The 14,318-nt window shown below is 42.0% G+C and overlaps 1 protein-coding gene across 5 annotated transcripts in view; it reads right to left on the bottom strand.

The window, feature by feature from the left end:
* MYOF (myoferlin) overlaps window positions 1-14,318 on the bottom strand; it is a 148,155-nt gene that overhangs the window by 46,890 nt on the left and 86,947 nt on the right. For all 5 annotated transcript variants that reach the window (XR_004323874.1, XM_014558348.2, XM_014558349.2 and 2 more), the window contains 7 exons: window positions 12,229-12,360; window positions 8,674-8,837; window positions 5,648-5,762; window positions 5,049-5,154; window positions 3,783-3,928; window positions 1,652-1,825; window positions 679-787 (listed from right to left, as the gene is read on the bottom strand). Coding sequence is in view for 4 of the 5 variants with exons in the window: in XM_014558348.2 (XP_014413834.2) it covers window positions 679-787; window positions 1,652-1,825; window positions 3,783-3,928; window positions 5,049-5,154; window positions 5,648-5,762; window positions 8,674-8,837; window positions 12,229-12,360 (946 nt within the window). In the remaining variant the exon portion in view is untranslated. The remainder of the gene's footprint in view (window positions 1-678; window positions 788-1,651; window positions 1,826-3,782; window positions 3,929-5,048; window positions 5,155-5,647; window positions 5,763-8,673; window positions 8,838-12,228; window positions 12,361-14,318) is intronic.

The following is a 14,318-nucleotide window of genomic DNA, read 5'->3' as shown; positions in this document are numbered from 1 at the left end:
CTCCTTATCTTTATTACATGAATGCATATACAACCCTCTCCATTACATTGCCACCCCTCCCCGTCCCGTTAACACACGATTTGAGAGGCAATAGAGCATCGTGATTCACTACACAGGTTCTAGGAACCAGACTACCTGAGTTCAAATCTCTTTACTGCTTACAAGCTGTTAAGATCTTGGTTAAGTTCTTTAATCTTTCTGCACCTTGGTTTCCTCACCTGTAAAACTAAGAACAGTAACAGTACCTACCTTCTAGGGTCGTTAAAAGGCTTAAATGAGTTAGCATATATATAGTGCCTGGCACACGCAAAGACCTACATGAATATTTGCTATCATTATTACAGAGTAGGTCTGCCTCATCCCCAAATTCCTGAAGGTTATCATTAAAACCAACCTTACCTTTTCGTACTTTTTTTCCCAATTAAAACCATCTTTTGGGTGAGCTTAACAGAGGGAATGAGTACTAACCAAACCAATCGTGTTAAAATCAATGGTCTGACCACCCGCCACCCCAAATATATTTCTTAAAACTGTACTTCTAAAAATCATCTCCGTCAAGCAAAGAAAATTAAAGTCACATTTGCATAAAGTGATTTTTATCATATTTGGTGATTTGATGAGTTCTCTGGAGATGAAAGTTGTAGAAGTGAAATTCACTAACACATGGTTAATACTTACTGTCAAAATTACAGGAAACAATGGGAGTGTTTGCTCCAAACACAGTGGTGGCGCTGTGCTTCTGTTTTTCTACACTCTTTTCATCTCCATCCTCCGTAGTGTCTGCGCCCTAAAGAGGCAGAAAAACCAATGAACAATGCCGGAAAAACAAAGAGGCAAGAACTGCAAACAAACGGAATGGTTGCTTTTAAAAGAGATTTTCTTCATTTAATCACTCCATTTTTAAAGGTGAATAAAGCCCAAGACAGAAAGTGACGTCCCCATGGTCACTTAGCTGGACAGAGACAGAGCAGGAGGTTGAAACCAGCCTTTCTGCCTCAAGGCCAGGTTTACCAAACCCTGCTCCTGAAAGAAAAAATGTGAGGATTATAAGGGAGGAGAAAGGGGAAGAACAGTGGGAGGAGGACAGAGAAGGGTCAGTGTGTAGAAATATAAAAATAGCTTGTGTTTGGAAATGATCCCCGACCGCCGCACTGTTCTAACCCCATCACCTCCGCTCTCTTACTCAACCTTGCCGCCTCTCTGCTTTTTTTCACTCTGCCTTTTTACTGTACTTCCATATGAATCGTTCTCTAATTGTGTAGCCATCCTTCTGTTCTCCTCCCCCTCACGTCTGTATATTTAACTTTCTTGGTTTGTTAAACAGTTGTAGTTTCCAAATATGAGCCCAAGAACCTGTACCTGGGATGTTAACAGATGTCACCTACAGCAAAGGTTTTGGAACAGATATATTTGGAAAATGCTAGATGAAACAGCATTAAACAGGTGTGTCTGCAGACAGACTTCGTAGAACCCTTCGTATGCTAAAGGTCTGTTCATTCTATGAGAATTATTGAGCTCCTAGGATGCGTGGCTTTTCGCAAATTACGTGTGGCCTTGCAGTACTGGACGGACCCCTACAGAGTCAATGGTGTCATATCCAACACTCCTATGTTCCCTATGCCAATATTCAGCTTGGCTACGTGTTACTTACAAGGGCGCCTTCAAGTTTAAAGATGGCAGCTGCACCGTGTGTTTCTGAAGGTGCCATTTTCCTCCTCCAGCGTCTGCGGCGAAAGGTATCTGAACTACGCTGTTTCCAGTGAAATTTCCAGCCAATTAAAGAGGCATATTCCCAGCCCTCCCTGTCTTCATATTCTTCCACGGCCTGAAACAGAAATGAAACATTTAATGATACTAATCATAATAACAACATGCCCTATATTGATAAAGCAGATTATCTGATCAATCAACAAATACGTACTGAAAATCTGCTCTGTTCCAGGCACTGTGCTAAGAGCCAGGGATACAACAGAGAACAAAACACACATGCCTCCTGCCCTTGAAGAGCTGAGGGACTGCAGGGATACAGAGAGATGAGCAGGCAATTCAAGTGAAACGAGATGTTGCCAAGACGGCGCCTGTACCACCAGGCGGGCACCTTATTCAGACTTGGCAGTGGGTGGGGGAGGAGGGTAAAGTAAACGGATTCTTTTCCAAACTGCTGTCTCTTCTCTCACTTCATTTGCTCATAAGACCATTGCTATTGCAATACAGTCTGGGAAACATTGTCATCTCCATTTTCTACATGAAAGGGAAAAAATACCACCCTCGCCAGGGTTTAAATGCCTTGTCTCAGCTAATAGCTTCTATGACTAATAGTCAGATGATAAATCAGGCTGTATTATTTCTGTAATAACGACTATTGAATGAGTATATTACTTTTTATCTGAAAACTGTTTATATATAAATGATCTCGGTTTTCAATGTTTTATTCAATTCATTCAAGAAATACGAGTGCCTACTATGTGACAGGGATTAGGTTAAGAGCGGAGGAAGCCGTGAAGAAAAAGACAGAGTCCTTGCCCTCATGTAGCTGACCACATTAGTGGTAGACATTTTATGTCGGTATCTTAAAAGTATGACTAGATTTAGTAGATGTAAAATAATATTGAATATTTATGATTTCAGGAATAAGAGCTCCATGTAGGTTATTATCATTGTAGGCACTGTTTTTTTTAACTGAATAAACAAAATCCAAGTCCAGCACAATCTTGTAATTGACCCTCTTGCAGTGTTACTAGTTGGCACTGAAATACTTCACGCAGCCAGGAGTGAGGCAGGTTAGGGACCATGATCAAAGTCTCAACAATACTTTTTGGTAGAACTGGACCACGTTTCCAGTCTTCTGACTGGTGACTTAGTGTTCTTTCCACTTCATGCTGGTGCTCTCACGTAAAAGGAGGGAGTCAAGTGCCTCGAGAAACTTCTGACCCCATCAGGATAGGGGTGATTGAAAAAATATTCTTTCATCATCTCATTTGTTCCACTTCATTACTGATTAGGAACAAGTTCCTGAGCTAGCGAGAAGGATGCAAAGATGACTATGGTTTCTATCTTCGGAACCACAGAAGAACTTAGAAGCTCACTGTCTAAAATAAAGTCACTTCCTCGCATCCACAATGAGTCAAGCACTTTGTGGAACAGAACGAGTTCCTATTTGGAATAGGTTTAGCCTGGGCAAATACTCTATCACGTACTAGACACGTGGCCTAGAGCAAATCTATTTAACCTCTGTGAGCCTTATCTGTAAAATGAGATAAAATGCAAATTTGTGGGTTGTAGATGATGCATATTCAGTACCTACCACGACAGAAGGCACACAAAACATGCCACTCATTGTTACTGTATTATTGTTCCACTTAATTTCTTATTATTCCATTTATGCCTGTAATACCCTAATTAGATACATGATTGCAGATGAGAAAGGAAATGAAGCCAGGAATTGAATCCTTAGGTGTCTTATTCCCAGTCCTGAGCTCTTGCCACTAACTACATTCTGCTACGAAAATAGTTTCTATTACCGCCTCTTGAGTGGGCCACATTATTTAGCCCACTTCAGAATCACCTGAAGACTTATTTGTTGAAACCCAGATTGCTGGGCTCCACCCCCAGAGTTCCTAAATCAGTAGGTCTGGGGTGGGTGTATGCTTTGAGAACCCTTGAGCAAAGCATCGGGCCCTTGATTGGCAAATGGTTGCTGTAGAAAGAGCCGGGTTAACCGCGGTTCTGTGTGGCCTGGAAGTCAGAGCCCCAGCCCAGCTGCCTCCCATCGCCCCTCTTACCCTTGCAGTACTTGAAGTGGTTTGTGTTAAGTCTTTCTTGCGTTTTCGGACCAGCCTTCGCCGTCTGTGAGTATGATACATTTTCTCCGCTGCGACCCAGGATTTGGGCTTATTATCAGGAGGAATGGTAATTCCATACTCCCAGCCTGGAATAGAGTTTGTGAATGGTTATCAAAAAGAGATGCATTTGCCAGGCTGCCAAATAAAGTTCCAGGAAACCCTCCATCACTCTTCGCCCTCCAACATTCTCTTCTGTTGTGACTGAATCAGCCAAACTGAATACAGTCCAAGTCCCCTGGATCCCTCTTTAAAAAGCTTCCTTTGTGGCCATGGGTTCTCTCCTTCATGTTTCTACTTCTAGTCATTCGTGGTAATTGAGTGCATCTAAGAATCAAGCACGATATAAGGGGCAGATGAGGACAGTGATGAAGAATATATAGTCAATAGCCTGGGTTCAAATCCCAGCACCACCACCTGCTGCTCGTTTATTATTTATAAAGTTTCTTGCAAGTTAATAAACCTGCTTATAGCTCGATTTTCCCAGCATAAAGGTAAAATAAACCCTCTTAAAAAGAATTAATCAAAATCATGCATGCAAAGCACTAGGACCATGATTAACATACAGTTTGTACTCAATGTTTATTATTATAAGGCCAGGTGTACACTGAGATCATCAAGGAATTTATAATCCAATCGAAATCTTTATCATTGCTAGTTCTTTCTGTGTCCTACTCCCTCTTATAAGAAATTAAAAAATCAAATTTTCTTTTTCAATAATTCTAAATGTTATAGCTCATTTAACTTCAGATTATTATTCATAGAAAAGAATAAACAATACCATCACCAGAAGCTGTGTCAGTAGTCTGCATTATTGCTGAACAGGATGACTTTTAAGGCATTTTGCAGTTCTTTCTGAGCTACGAGGCCCCTGAGTGGGATGTTTCCAGGGAGGGTCTGGTTTGGTTTTTAGAGAAAATCCAAACTCCAATTCCTTCCCAAATTCTCATCTGGGGTCCCCAGCATCTCAAAGCCCAGCCACCTGGTACCCTGTTACCTTGTATCTTTCACTCTTGGTGGCCCCCCACCCTGCACTTGTCCAAGCACTTGCTCGTCTTTCAGATTGTGCATCTGAATAGCCACAGGTAACAACACCATGCACCTGGCTGTCTTAGACCAAAAGGGGTGAGACTCCTCCCTCCCAAGGAAACTTTTTAACCAAGGCCTTGCTGCAGAGCCGCCGGTCAGGTAACAGATCTAAAATGTTACCTCTCTCATCCACTGCACGATTAATGTCATAGACCCACGCGTCATCTTCCCATTCCCAACCTGGAGGGCATGTGAGCTCGCCAGGTGATGCTGCTTTATCACCGTTCTTAAAAAAACAAAAACAAAAACAAAAACAACAATGAAGGGCGTAACAACACAATTCTCTTTAGGTGAGGAAAAAAATTAAATATTTGTATATGAACAGAAGACTGTTATCAATGGTTATCTCTAGGGGGTGGGATATGGATCAGGGAGAAGAATTAGTTTTCATTTCCTTTTATGCTGTTTGAACATTCTAAAGACAGAAGCATTCGATGTTATGATTTTTAAAATAAGTTAAATAGTAAATAAATATTTATAGCAAAAAATTGCACAATTTACCAGACTTTCCCAAGTACATCATCTAGTTAAACAGACCCAGTCTCTTTTCTCTAGGAAATAATCACCAGTGCACTTTGGGGGTTTGAGTTATAAATGAGGGCTGTTCGGAACAGGGGATGGAGCAGAAGAGACAGGGAAGCCTGCCTTGGCGTTGGTGGACTCACAGATGCTTTCACAAAGCTCATGCATCAGGACTTATCCGGGGAGCGGGTGCTCACCGCGTCTGTGTAGGTGTCCTCTGCTGGCTTCCACTCGCCGCCAGGGTAGCGACTCTCGTTCTGATACACTTCATCCGTGAACTCCGTGTGACCCGCATCCGCTTCGGTCAGCAAGCTGTGGGCCAGGGGGCTCGTGTTACCGAAGGTGAACCGCTCACCGACTACCCCCGCTATTTCCAACAGCCGGGAAGCATCCGCACCCCGGGGGTGGCACCCGTTTCCCCCTCACCCTACCCCGTTGGGTTTTCCACTCCAAACTCCTCTTTGTACTAACAGCTTTTGACGTTCCTTTGAAGAGGGGCCGGAACAATGAGACCCAAATTACAGAGAACGTCTCAAACGAGCGGGGTTGCTCCTGCCGGGTAATTAGGGCGGGGACTGGGAAAGCAGCCTTGCCGGCGGCTTCTGGGGACCAGGCTTCCAGGTTTCTGCTTCAGTTCAGGGCTGTTCGGCTTTTTCTCAGCAAGACTCTTGGCTAACAGTTCAAAAGAACAGAGAGTCGTCTTCCTTCATTCTCCCTATTTTTAAAAACGGAGTGGACACAGTCTCCTGGGTCAAGTGGGGAAACTTTTACTCACGGCTTCCTTGGTCTACGTAACATTAACTGAAGGGAGGAGTTTAGATTTTCTGGATGGTTCCTAGTCCAACAGCCAAACCAGGTCATTTAAGCCTCCAGTGTCCATTTGGGCACTTGAGAAATCCATACTGACTCCCTGACATGCCAGTTTTCCTCTTGGATTTGGAACTATTTTCACAACCCAGAGAGGAAAGTACAGAGGGTCCAACTTTGACTTAAGTCTTCTGCCAGGAATGCACTCAAGAGAGGTTTCTTTCGCCTTTACTGGCTCTACATCTTTTCCCTGCTGTACCCTCCCCTAAGAAGCAAGCCCTGGAAACAAGTCAGAAAACAAAAAGTTCCAACCATTTGTATAAAGTGGGCTTGCCCATCACTTCTCTGGGCCCCAGAGGCGAAGAGAACTGGCTGCCACCTCTTGGGTCCCATCCAGCTCTGACCTTCTGCTTTTCCAACCCCAATTCCTCTCACCTTTCCCGGGGCTCACTAACCTACCCTCCTTCCTTCTTTCCAATTCAAATCCCATGCCCCTCCTCCTCACCGGCAATCCCAACTCCACCCAGAACAAGCTGTCCTGGATTAAAAGCAATCACGTGCAAACACTTGGTCTTAACAGACCAGATCCAGCATACTCATTTCCCTCCTTCCTTAATGCCTGTGTGGTTATAGGAAACAAATGTGGAGAGAGCAAATTCTAGTTTGAGGTCTTTTTTTTTTTTAACTAAATTAAATTTTTTGTTGGGGGAGGGGGAGGTCATTAGGTCATAGAGAACAGACTTAACGCTTACCAGGGGGTAAAGGAGGTGGGAAGGGATAAACTGAGTTCAAAATTTGCACCTCTTAGGGAGTGATGGAAATATGTATCTTGATTGTGGTGGTGGTTTTATAGGTGTACATATCTATCAAAATTCATCAAATTGTATATCTGAAATATACGTAGTTTACGGTACAGAAATTATACCACAATAAAGTTTAAAAAAATTAAAATTGGAGACAATATCTTAATTATCTTTGATTTTTATCGTGGTGCCCAATAAACTGTCAACAAACTTTTTTTTGAATGTTAAAAAAAATAAGGTCTACTTATTTATTGTTAGGTTTTTGTTTTTGTTTTTTTAATTGAGGTACTGGGGATGGAACTCAGGACCTCAAAAAAAATCACATCTACTTATTTATTATTAGTTTTTTTTTTTTAATGGAAGTACTTAGGATTGAATCCAGAGCTAAACATGCACTCTACCACTTGAGTTATACCCTACCCTAGCTTGAGGTCTTAAAATTCAACTTTACAAGCTTGTTTCTTCCAAACGCAAGTACACTGTCATGAGGTGGAGAGAGGAGGGCTTTCTGGTTCCAATGCTGTTGGCAACACTTAGAAAACCAGGCTTTGACTTCCCCCAGACCCCCAACATGCTTGCCCCATGGACTCTTCCTTTTTTGCTTTCTTTTTAACAATTGCTTTTGACATGTAATTCACATACCATCCAATTCATCCATTTAAAGTGTACCCTCTACTGTTTCCTGCAGACTTTCCAGCGTAAGAGTTGAGAGGTGGTCTTGGTGCCCAGGCTAGACCTGGATTCTAGCCCTGGCTATACCACTCACTCACAATCTGTGCCTTTGGACAAGTGACTTAATCCCTTTAGGTCTCAGTTTCCTCATCTGTAAAGTGGAGATAATACTGTTTTTTGTTGGGAGATAATTCTTTGTGAGTTGCTTGCATTTCTAAACACAAGCCCTACAGCTTTTGTTACAGACTATCTTTTCAAGGATGTTTATATGGGACAACTTTGGGAGGCATAGCGTCTCTCTCCAGAGCAAAGGGTCAGCATGCTTATTACCCATTATAAAGGATTCAGGTGCCCTAAGCTCAGGGTTCCTCTCCTATCAAACAATCCACTTCACAGGCAAGTGTTACCAGGCCCTCTTTTTGTCACCCTGTGGGAATTGGGGCCCAGAGGATGAGAGCAAATGTTGATACTCTGGTACTGCTATTTGCTGTGGGTAACAAAGCATACTCTGGTACTGCTATTTGCTGTGGGTAACAAAGCCCTTTGTCTCTGACTCGAGTCTTGTATCTCCTGCCAGCATCCATGAGACTGTGGCAGGTGCCCCTGCTAGCTTCTAAGTAGGATAAAAATCTCAGACTCTTCATGATTTTTGACACTTCTATCTTGTAGGACTGTAATCCAGATCTAATAAGATGATACTGGTGCTTAGCACCCTACTTGACATATTCACATAGTACATATTCTCAATAATATTAGTATCAGGTTTTTTTTATGATTGTCTTATTATGGGACATTGATGACATCTTTCAATTTTTATGAATTTCTATAGACTCTACTCAGCGGGTGTTACGTAAATATGAAGAATGATAGTGGAGAAGATTCATTTAGCAATTTCTAGGGAAAGGCTTCATGATTATCCTTTTTTTCACAGAAAAACTTACCTCCTTTCAGGATCAACCATCCAGTCTCCTTCCCATTCCCAGCCTTTTGGAGGCAAAAAGAATTCCCTCTTGAGTTTGATTTTCCCTGTGACGTCAGAAAATTTATGACGACCGACTAATCCAGAAGTGCCCCATTTTCCAAACATAAGAGCTTGATTTTCATACTATTAAAAAGAAATTGGAGAAACATCATCAGGGAGGAAGAAATAAAGCCAACATGTAAATTTTCAGGTCCATCTAGGACTTAGGCTGAACAATGAGAAAAAGTGAAAAAATTTTATACTCAGGAGGTATGAACCTAAGTTGGGCTGTTACTAATTATGCCACTTTGGATAAATCATCCATCTTTCTAAGACTCGGTGTTCCCATCTGTAAACTGAGGATAATGCTACCTTTCATAAGAGAGTTGCTCTGGAGGTCAAATTGTTGTGGAAAAATGTGTTACAGCTCGGTGTTATAGCTCAGTTGTGACAGCAACCTGGATCTGGGCGACAGACCAAACAGCACTCAAAGAGTTGGAGAACTCAGGTTTATCATGCCAGTGGACCCACAGGAGTTAACACTTCAAACTCTGGATCCCGTCTGTAGGTTTACACAGGCCTTTTATAGGCTGTCAGTTTTACACTTTGCAACATCATATGCAAATAAAGTACAACAAATTGACCAACCAGGAACAAGCTTTGTAGAAATAGCCCAATCAGGAGTGAGCTCCATGCAAATGAAGTACTACAAATGGACCAATCAGAAGTTAGGGAAGTGGACCAATCAGAAGTGAGAGTAATAACCAATCAGGAGTGAGAGTAGTAACCAATTAGGAGTGAAGGAAAGTGAGCTCAGGGAACCAATAGAATTCTAGGTATAAGTTAGCCGCTTTGGAGGCAAAAAGTGACATAAAGCCTCTGGGCCAGGGAACTGGACGCTAGTGGGAGGAGAGCAGTGGCCCTGCATAGGAGTCCTGCCAGTCTTTTTATGGGGCTTCCCGCCTCAAACATACAAATGGTTGTGGAAGTGCTTTTGTAAACTGGTACGTCGTGCTAGTTGTTTCTACCATTATTCTGAATGGCTCCAAATCGTTCTCTGAAACTAACCTTTTAGATACCTGTAAAAAGTCTTCCATTTATGGATGTGCAGTCTTGTAAAAGTTTATCTGTAAGTCTACTGCCTACAGCTTGGGGTACATTTCCCACGCAGTCCACAAAGACCCCATCTGAAACACGGAAATCCTTGAGCACCCAGCCTTTGTGTGCCCTTAAAGTTCTGAGCCTTCATCCCCTCTGGAGTGTGGCGGGTAGACCAAGACCTTTCTGGAAGCAGGTTTCATGGCAACCACAGACTCTGGTTTACAGAGTCTTTCTTTCTGAGTTAGAATGTATAAATCTACAGTGGTCTGCTTGTCACTGTTTCAACCGTTGAAACAGTTCAGATCTGCCAGTGGTAAGAGTCCCTGTTTGTGTCCAAGCTGAAATCTCCATTTGTCTGTTGATGAGCCCACTGAGAAGATGATTTGCATAAGCAGCATGGAAGTTTTTGCCTGGAGGAGGAGGGAAGAAGTTTGAGTAGGTGTCTGATGGGGAAACTGGATTCAAGCAGACTGGATAGTGCCTGTCTCAGATGCTGCTCTGAGCTTTGGGCAACAGCTACAGGAGCTGTTATCAGAAAGGGCTGTGAGACTTGGGGGCATGTGAATGGCTACTTTGGTTTCCAAGTGACAAGGACACAGAGTGGAGGAGCAATTCGGGCCTATTCTTCCTGCTTGGAAGCCAGCAGGGCTGGAGTCCAATTCAGGTAAGGACCCTGGCATGGACAAGAGGGCATCAGCTGCAGTGGAGCTAGTGCCTCACGTGGCTTTGAGGCCAAGGCTTTTAACCAGCAGCTGTGGGGCAGGACCATTAGCACAAGTGAGGCAGCACAGACTTCCAGAAACTGGGGGGGTGGGGGGAGTGGGGGGGGGTGGGCAGGGAGAGGGGCGGAAATTCTGCTAGAACTGAGGTCTGGTATCAGCACAGGAAGGCAAGAACCAGTGAAATTTCTATTATTGTTGTTCATGTGCCCCTCCTGGTACTCACAGGCTGTTAGAATTTGGAGGAACTTAGAGTCATGCAAAACAACTGAAATGGGTGGATCATCTTGTTACATGAGTTGAAACTCAAGTTCATTCACTGTAGGGAAGGATCTGTAAATAAGAAACAATGGAAGGGAGCCCTGCACTGGTGGATCCTTGCTCAGTGCTAGTTTCTCTGGGGTTAGGCCCAGCCACAGAGCTGGAGGGCAGGGGGATGCAAAGAAATCCCACAGGCATGCAGGAGCAAGTCTCTCCCACATGTGCTCTGATGCCCCTTCTCCCCACTGCCCTGATGACCGGACATCTACATCCACCAGCACACCTTCTATCTCCAATTGCACTTTCAAGCCTGCATTCTAACAATGTTGTATGTGCCTCCCATAGGTTTCACTGTTTTTCAAAGTGGTCCACGATGCCCTGTAGCCACTCACATTGGAATCACAGCAGGTGCCAATCTCTAACTCAGCTACAGAATCAGAAATCCTCTGGGTGGGATTCTGTTTAGCAAGACACCTAGTTTTACAATCATTGCAATAGATTATGAGATACTTGAGGACAGGGTGTAGCTTCTTCATCATCTTCAGCACCTGCCCCTGTGCCTGGCGTAAAGCCAACACTGCCTGAAAGCTTGGATGGATGGATGGATGAATTCTGCCACCATGTATTTATTTATTTAGTATTTATTTATAGGAACCTACTATGTGCTGGGTACTATTAGATAAATAAAAAGCAAAACTAAAAGATGACCATGGGTTTTCTCACCCAGCAAGCAGATCAGAACCACAATCCTGAACCAGTGGTCAGGCTAGTGGTGGGCAGCAGGAGCACATTCACCATCTGGCTAGAATGAAGACAGTCTTCTCCCCAATTATTTGAGCACAAAAGCCCATCTATAGAAAGATAGAATTCATCTGAAAATGGTCAGAAGAGAGCCACTGAATACATCTAATAAATTTACATAAATAAGCACTTCGAGTTAAACACAGAGTATATGGTTAAAAAAATCAAATGACTTTGCTTTTAGCTGTAAAAGCTTATGAAAATTATTTTCATTGGTTTAACTCTAATGAAACTTTTAACTATGTGGATTTTTAATTTTAGTGAAGGATTTACAAATTATCTCTCTTATTTCTGAAGTACTCAGGTGGCATTTTCCTTGTCCTTGGACAAACGCCTCTGAGGCTTCCCCTAACCAAGGAATGAGTCTTCTGTGGTTTAAGACACCCAACCCCAAGCAGGCTTCTCAAGATCTGCAACTCTCAAGAGCCTTCACTCCTGGGTTGCTTGTGTGTGAGTCACTCTGCTGTGTCCCAAGGTAGATAGTAAGTCCTCCAATCCATCTTTCCCTCTCCCCTTAGTTAAGGACCCTTGGATGGGATTTGAGGTAGTGATTATGGCAGTGGTTGGTTTGACATCTGAATGTTTTCCCTTAGGATGAAAAATAGAAGTACTCCCCAACAAAGAGGAAAAGACAGTGATGTCATTAAACGTACCATCTCAGCAAAGACGGTGAATGTTCCTTCTGCGAAGCTATTGAACTTCTTCTCAACAGCGCTCAAGCCCAGCCAGACGTTCACACGCAGCTCCACAGGCACCTTCGGGCCATTGCTTTTTTCCTGTGGATACTGTGAGATACACAACAACATGACACGTTATGCTGGGCACAGCACGGCTGTGACTTTAAGCTCAAGCCAAAAGCAGACTGAACATCTAATCATTGCTTTCAGCAGTCAAATTTCGCTCACATAGTTAAAAATATTTCCAAATGCCCCTTCCGCAAAGTTTAAAGTAACAACTAAATCAGGAACCCCTGGGTGTCCCTGAGACCTTTTCATGAGTCAAAACTATTTTCCTAATAATACTAAGGTGTTACTTGCCTTTTCCACTGTACTGACATTTGCACTGACGGTGCAAAAGCAACAGCGGATAAAACGCCAAGCACTGCAGCGGGAATCAAGGCAGTCGCCAAACTGCACGGGTGGTAACAGTTTTCTTCATCGCTCTCAGTGAAGAAAACAAAATGCCAGTTTTTACTTATGAATTCCCTTGACAAAGCAGTAAAAATGACTAATCCAATTAAATCATGACCCTTGAGTACATATCTTTTTAATTTTGTGTGATGAAATCCTGCTGCATATTAGTGTATGTCTCGAGAAAAAACTCTTATGCAATTGAGATGTGGACTGATCCAGCCTTTTTTTTTTAAATCAAATATCTTTTCTACCTGAATCAGCAATTTGCTGACAAATACGGTTATTCATACTGGGATATGGGGCAGACATTTTCTTGAACATAAAAATACAGCGAGCTTATCATTTCAAGGACAAGAACTGACTGTATTTTATTGCCAATGATAAACTTCAAGGTTTCAAGTTAAAATGAGAATTTTGGAAAATTTGTTTTTCTTGGTGGGTAAGCTTGATAGCTTCCCAGTCCATAAAGACTTTTCTTACAAGTGATATTAATGAATGTGATTTTTTTCTATTGTATGATGAAATGTGTCAACGTTAGGAAGATTTATATAACTCAGCAAACGAATATTTTCCAAATGATGAGTGCTTAATGGTACAAAAATCATGCCTGGATAAAAGAGGCATTCAAAGTACAAGACAAACTAACGGATTTTGATGTAGCACAGAATGAAAAGTTCGCTGATATGGTTTCAGATTCCACGTTGCAATTAACCTTTTAAAAGCTACCACTTGAGTTTGGTGTTGTATCAAAGATGAATATCTACAATTATCTGAAAATGTTATTAAAATACTCCCTTATCCAAACACGTATCTATGTGAGGCCAGATTCTCTTCATATACTTCACCCAAGCAACTTACTCCATCAGACTAAATGCAGCAACAGTTATGAGAATCTGGTTATATTTCTGTGAAGCCAGGTTTGCAAAAATTGTAAAACAGTATCATTCTGGCGGGGGGTGGGGAGGGTATAGCTCAAGTGGTAGAGCGCATGCTTAGCATGCATGAGGTCGTGGGTTCAATCCCCATTACCTTTTCTAAGAATAAATAAATACTAAATAAACCCAATTACCTCCCCTCACCAAAAAATAAATGAATAAACTTTATTAAAAAAAAAAAAAGTTCCAAAATGAGCCAGGATCCCTCCTCCTTTCTTCCAAATGAAATTGAAAGAACAGAGAAAAAACAAAATTAAAAAAAAAAAAGTATCATTCTCCTCTCTGATTTTTAAAAGAAAATACAGTTATATTTTATAAAATTATATAGTTTATGGTCATCTATAATGGGTTTATTATTGTTATTTTAAAGTAAATTAACAAATATATTTTCATGTTTCAGTTATAAGTTCTATTACAGTAAATATTGATAGATGTAACCCATGTACACAAACGCTCTCTGAGGTCTTCAGTGATTTTTTTGAGAGTATAAAGGGGTCCCAAGACCAATAAAAAAAGCCCACTGAATTAAACAGCTTCCTAAACTGGATAATGAGGATTAACAAAATCAGTCAATACATACAACATTCTCTTAAAAGCATTTTGCTGTTTATCCACTGATTTTTATAACCCTAACACAGAGAATACTGCTTTGCCTCCTCTCCCACCCCCTGTGAA

The sequence above is a fragment of the Camelus ferus genome, chromosome 11 (genome assembly GCF_009834535.1).
Source record: "Camelus ferus isolate YT-003-E chromosome 11, BCGSAC_Cfer_1.0, whole genome shotgun sequence".
Taxonomy (NCBI): domain Eukaryota; kingdom Metazoa; phylum Chordata; class Mammalia; order Artiodactyla; family Camelidae; genus Camelus; species Camelus ferus.
The sequence above is the reverse complement of the archived record's forward strand: the minus strand, read 5'-3'. Positions and strand labels throughout refer to the sequence as shown.